The 6,000-nt window shown below is 39.0% G+C and overlaps 1 protein-coding gene across 4 annotated transcripts in view; it reads left to right on the top strand.

The window, feature by feature from the left end:
• Window positions 1-6,000, top strand: part of WWOX (WW domain containing oxidoreductase) — a 466,335-nt gene continuing 460,335 nt past the window's right edge. For 2 of the 4 annotated variants that reach the window (XM_056501094.1, XM_056501095.1), the window contains exons 1-4: window positions 16-152; window positions 2,233-2,297; window positions 3,507-3,564; window positions 4,077-4,255. In XM_056501094.1, coding sequence (XP_056357069.1) covers window positions 46-152; window positions 2,233-2,297; window positions 3,507-3,564; window positions 4,077-4,255 — 409 coding nt within the window. In that variant the 5' untranslated portion in view covers window positions 16-45. Of the gene's footprint in view, window positions 153-2,232; window positions 2,298-3,506; window positions 3,565-4,076; window positions 4,256-6,000 lie in introns of all 4 variants that reach the window. The other 2 variants (XM_056501092.1, XM_056501096.1) reach the window with 2 other exon arrangements.

Genomic DNA, 6,000 nt, shown 5'->3' with positions numbered 1-6,000 from the left:
GGGCGGAAGCGGGGCGCGCCGGCGGAGCGGGGCCGCGCCGAGCCCATGGCCGCGCTCAAGTACGCGGGGCTGGAGGACACGGACAGCGAGGAGGAGCTGCCGCCGGGCTGGGAGGAGCGCACCACCAAGGACGGCTGGGTTTACTACGCCAAGTAAGGGCGGGAGCGGGGCGAACCCGCCGGGAGCGCTCAGCGCGGGGCAGGAGCCGCCCCTCACGGAGGAGCGGCGGCACCGGCTGCGGGTGAGGCTGAGGCGGGCTCTGTGTGCGGTGCCCGCCCGGCTCGGGCTCCGGAGCCCTGGCAGCCACAGCCGCCACCTGCCCGCCTGGAGCGATGCTGGACCGGCCCGGAGCCGGTTCGGTGCTCCTCAGCGCTCCGTGGGCGAGCTTTATGCATTCTGCTTAAGCCTTACACAATATTGCAGATTGGCTAGTTTTCTCCTTGCTGTGAACAGAGAAGAAGCAGGTGCGATGGAAGTTAAAAGCTGTGCATGCTGTTCCTCAGCCCTTCAGTACACTTTAGGCAGAGAAAGAATCGCATTCGGCCCGTGCCGCTGGACACGATTCCATCCTCCCAATTATAAAGCCGCAGGATGAGCTATCTCAGGAGAATATATGTTTATACACTCTGCTTTCATGTAGTTTCTGTAGCCATGCCACTCTTGGGGTCTCCTTCCGTATGTTTAAAGCTACACGAGTTATTCCCTTCCACAGAGATTGGAAAAGTATGGTTCAGTCTCACCCAGGTGAGTTCACCTGGTTCTCCCAAGTTCTGCTCTTAAAAGCACTGGACAGAATGCTGTAGTTTATCCACACTTTGTTTATAAACACTGCAATTTCTCCATAGGTGTTCATTTTTCTTAGGTCAATTGCCTGTATATTTCCTTTGACTTGAAAAGCTCTTTCAGGAAGGAATCGCTTAATGAAAGTAACAAACCTGTGAAGTATCAAGGTATTACTGAGCACAGTTGTGACACAGTCGGTTCAACAGGTCACTTTCTGAACTCTTGTGAAACTGGCCTGGTTCAGTTTAATATGACATAACACAAATATATCTTTAATGTCTGAAAATCTTACCCAGTGCGTCTACAAACACATTGGGCGTGAAGAGGTGTTGCAATGTTGCTGCCTTTAAAGATACACTCTAGACGTGTGATAGTTCTGCACATTCTGGGGGTTTACTTTAAACCTCATCACCCATATGAACTTTGAGCTGGAATAAGATTACTTTGGTTTAAGACTTTTCAAAGTGTTTTATGATGAGTTAGGTGTGCACACAGGTGGACAGCATTTGTGATTTGGTTAAATATCTCCTCTTTTCAGGTCACACAGGTGCTCTTGTGTAGCCTCGGCTCCCCAGCTGTGATCCCTGTAATACCATGTGTTGTCACCCTGGGGTTGCTGTTAGAAGGGAAAGTTGCATATGTTGTGTGTAAATCACTGTTGGGCCTGTAGGTTATTTGTAGTTATTTATTGCTGTTATTACTCTTTAATTCGGGCAGCTGTCAGTTTGGACACTCAATCCCTGCCTGACTCTGGAAACTTAGTTGTTATTTAAAAAATACTCTGTGAAACATGAGATTTTAATGTCCAATCTGATTTCAGCACTTTAGTTATTTCAAGACCTTGTTTATATGCATGTGACTTTGCTTATTAGTTTATAGTGCAGAAAATCTTATGATGGAGTATTTTAATTCTGTTAGTGATTTAAATTAATAAAGTCTCTTAAATTGGAAGAAAAGATGGGATACTATTGCTATGTATATTAAATAATATTAAATAAATATCCTGCTAGTCAAGGCCTGTGGATAAACTTATCTATCCAAAGCTACAATTGCTCATGTAGAAATCCAACTTACTTATGTTATACCCTACAAATCAATATTGTTAGGCAGGAGTTTTAGAAAGGTGCTTTTGTAATTTGAAGGCTTTCTAATATTATTACTACTAGTTGGTGATAAATTATTTTCATGCTTCTTTCTTCCTTCTGTCAAGGATCATCATCCTTTTGAGGTGTTTTCTGAGTCTGTTAATGTTATTTTTAAATGAGTTTTTCGTTTTTTTTTTTTACTTATAAGCAACAAAACGGGTTGGAAGTCAAACATTTATTTGAATTTTTGTAGACTCCTGTGCTCTTTGGTTAGTTACTTTCAGAACTGTGGTGATATTTTGGGTTACATGAGAAAGTTTATTAGGCAATTTTTAAAAATCTTAAACTTTTTCTTTTCCTGCAGCCACCTAGAAGAAAAAACACAGTGGGAGCACCCTAAGTCTGGGAAGAGGAAACGTGTTGCAGGAGGTTTGTATTAAACTTTTGTAATGAACTGACATTATATTGCAAACACCTGGTTCCTCCTGATCTCATTTTGATCTCTTAGTTGTCACTGATTCTGAGCCTGCAGAATTCAGCTGATTTCAGTGGGGTTTTACCTCTGTGGTTGTGTCTGTGTAGTGTGATCATTCTGCTGTTTTATGGCTTTCCTGTATTGCTCCATAAAGCCAAAGTACTAATTCCAGGTTACAGGTTTTGTTTTAGTGTGGCTTGTAAAGCATATAGTCAGAAGCTGGGGTTCTGTGTTCCTGGTGTCCATCAGATAATATTTATACTTTCATTGTATTATTCAAAGAATGTATTTCATCAAGGAGTATCCCTGGCACAGAAGGAAGCCTCTTTAGTTTTCATTTTACCTGTTTCCCCCAACCCAACTGAATATTTGTGCCAGAACAGAAGGCAGTGTTGCAGGACACTTCCAGAGGAAAATGACTTCTCAAGGACATAGGATCAGTGCCTTAAATCAGATTTTCCCAGAAGCTTCTGTCCCTGGGGGTACTACACTGTTGGCAAGCCATGTTTCTTTTGGTGTTGGTAATCTGACTATAAATGAAATATTTTCAGTAAATCATAAATCAATCAAAGTGAAATGAGTATTTTCCTGCTAAGATTAGAAATACTGTGGATGCCATCTGTTAGGTACTTTTGTAGGATCTTTTATATAAGAATTTCTTATGTAAAGATGTGTAATTTTTCTTTTATCTATCCTTCCAACTTCATTGAATTGTTTAGGTTTGATTTATTGTATCTCATGCCCACTTGAGGGCTCTGATCTTCAGCTTTTGGTATGAGCTGCACATAACTTCCTATATGTTTTTGCTATTTATTTTAGCAGGAGTAGATACTGAACTGTGAGTAATACAGATCTGTATGTGCTTGAAAGCATGATTGCATTTTGCTGAGTTTTTATTTTTTTTTTTTTTGCTATTGCATGAAATAATCTTTAAAAAGATTTTTTTAGACTGTCTTTATACTTAATCTGCCAGTCACTATGAGAGGGCGATTAGGGAAACAATCCTTCTTTCAAGTTCTGATATTCAAGGACAGCAGGTAGCTGAACCACCTATAGAAAACAGTGCAGAATTGCATATCATCAGTCTGAGAAATCACTTAAACTTCAAATTCAAGAGTATTCTAATGCCTGAAAATCAAGTTAATGTTTTATATACTTCCTAGATCTGCCATATGGATGGGAGCAGGAGACTGATGAAAATGGACAAGTCTATTTTGTAGAGTAAGTATCTCAAATTGTGGAGTATGTAGAAAGAGGACAGCTGGGTTACATGCTGAGTAGCCTTTTGAGTTATGATGCTGTGACAATATCAGCTGGAAAGACAGATTAATAAATGCAGGTTCAGAATCCGAATGCAGTTATTGCAGTGTCTGCTGTTTCAAGGACAAGTGTGGGGTCCTTTTACAGACTTGCTAAGAGAACATGATCTTCCTTAATGTAACAAGATTTTTTTATTTTTTCCTCTGGCAAAATTCTGCCTTGTATATCAGGGGTTCACATCAAGTTCAGAGTGACTTGTGAAGTATGTAAATACAATTATTAATGGATGCTGTCACAATTGGAAAAAAAGTTTGAGTAAAAAAAAGTAATTGGGATAATTCTAACCAAACTGAAAAAAAGCTTGATTTTTGGGAATCTAAATAATCCACTGGAATTGTACACAGCAGTGTTTTAAAATCTAAATGCAGAGAAAAGAAGGGTTCAAACAGTTGAATTTTTGTGTTCTTTTGCAGCCACATAAACAAAAGGACTACCTACCTTGATCCAAGACTGGCCTTTACAGTAGAAGATAATCCAGTAAAACCTACTACTAGACAAAAATATGATGGGAACAGTACTGCAATGGAAATTCTCCAGGGTCGTGACTTGAGTGGGAAGGTGGCTATAATCACAGGAGCCAATTCAGGAATAGGTGGGTTAACATTGCACATAAGGTAAAATATGGCAATCTTTGTCTTACAGGCTTCTTGGTTGTTTAAATATCTCTGTATTTTTGGTTTGCAAATTTGATTTGCACATATTTCATATAAACCCACTAGTTAGAAAATTTTTTTTTAAAAACGTGTGGAAAATTTGGAGCTTAGAGAAGAGCTACAGGAAAGACACCAAGTGCTGAAACAATGATTTTTGTCTAGAAAAATATTGATGGAGGCATTTTACATTATGCAGATATATAAAGGATGGCTGTGAAAGAGAAGGGCATTTTGTTTTTATGATCTTGGTGGCTGGGACAAGGAGTGATGTTTGAATGGCTGCAGGGCAGTTCAGGTAAAGTATTCAGAAAAACTTCCTAATGCCAGATAGTAAACTCAGGTGAAGATTTTTTCCAGGAGGCTGTGGAATTTTTATCTCTTAAGGTACTTTCAAATTAATTTTATGATGAACTTGTGTCAGGGTATTTTACTCAATGCTCCTTTAGTTCAAAGAAATACAGTTTATGACCCTTAGTAATTGTTAGTTGTATTGTCTCACAGGTTCATAAATCCTTTCAGACACTCAGCCTGTTTAGATACCTGTTAAATATTACTGCTTCTATAGTGGGTGAGTGAGTGAGAGATATTCAGGTAACTGCTGATCTTTTGTTGCCTTTTGTTGTTTGCATTTTTTCTTTGTGATAGGATTACATCAAGATTGAAGGAGTCCTTATGCAAATTATTTGGTGATTTTTTATTGTAGTTCAGAGTTTTGACTTCAATGCATTTTGAAGCCATTGAAAAACCTTAGAGATGTTCTGGAAAATGGGTTAATAGCAGGATTTGCCACTCTGAGTTTTCTTGGGTTTTATTTCTTAACTATTTAAGGCAGTGTTATTGCACAGGAGTTATGAAGAGTTGAGAGCTTTACTGTGCCTTGCAGTTTAGATCTTACCAGCACATCCTGCTGTCACTGCCTGATGTGCTGCTACAGACTGGCACTGCACTTGGAGCAGCAAGTGTTGTACTTACCTGTCTCAATGAATTTGGGCTTTGAAATGAGGTTTATGTTCCAAATTCTTGGTTCAGTGTTTCCTTACATTGCATCCAGCATAACAATTTGCTTTGTAGGCAACTGTGCAGTCTCAACATTTAAAGAATTATCTGGACTCAAAGGGATTTGCCTTCAGCAGGAGCAGAGCTGCCATTCAGCCTTGCTGAATGAGTAGAGGAGTTTCAAATATGGCAAAATATTAATTCAATGTATGTGATTGTTTTTTCAAGATTTTGGTTTTTTTGGTGTTTATAATCTGGATTAGTCACAAGTAATCAATCATATCCTTGCTCCAAATCTCTTTTACTTGGACATAAAGAGTCCATAGGTATGAAGGTAGCAAATTTCTAATTCAGATGGTGTTTCCTCCTTGAGTATTTTGAGGAGTAAGTAATTTCTGTGATTTCAGAACAGCAGAATGTTTTCTTTTAGAGGTAAGTGTAAATAATTTGAGGGAAATACTCTTGTCCATTAAGTAGAAAGAGATATAAAAATTATGTATTACTTGTTGAGCATTTGTACTCAATAATACAAAGAAAAAAATTAACAAAACCCTTTGATTGTTGTCCAAAAGAATTTCAGTGGTATATTCGAAAATACTAACTATGGTGTCCATTTGTTGAGAAATGTTTCATTTCAGGATGGGTAGAACAAAGATCAAGCTGTAACTTGGTAGACTGCAGTCAGAAA

The sequence above is a fragment of the Oenanthe melanoleuca genome, chromosome 11 (genome assembly GCF_029582105.1).
Source record: "Oenanthe melanoleuca isolate GR-GAL-2019-014 chromosome 11, OMel1.0, whole genome shotgun sequence".
Classification (NCBI taxonomy): domain Eukaryota; kingdom Metazoa; phylum Chordata; class Aves; order Passeriformes; family Muscicapidae; genus Oenanthe; species Oenanthe melanoleuca.
Note: the sequence above shows the minus strand (reverse complement) of the source record. Positions and strands in the feature narration are given on the sequence as shown.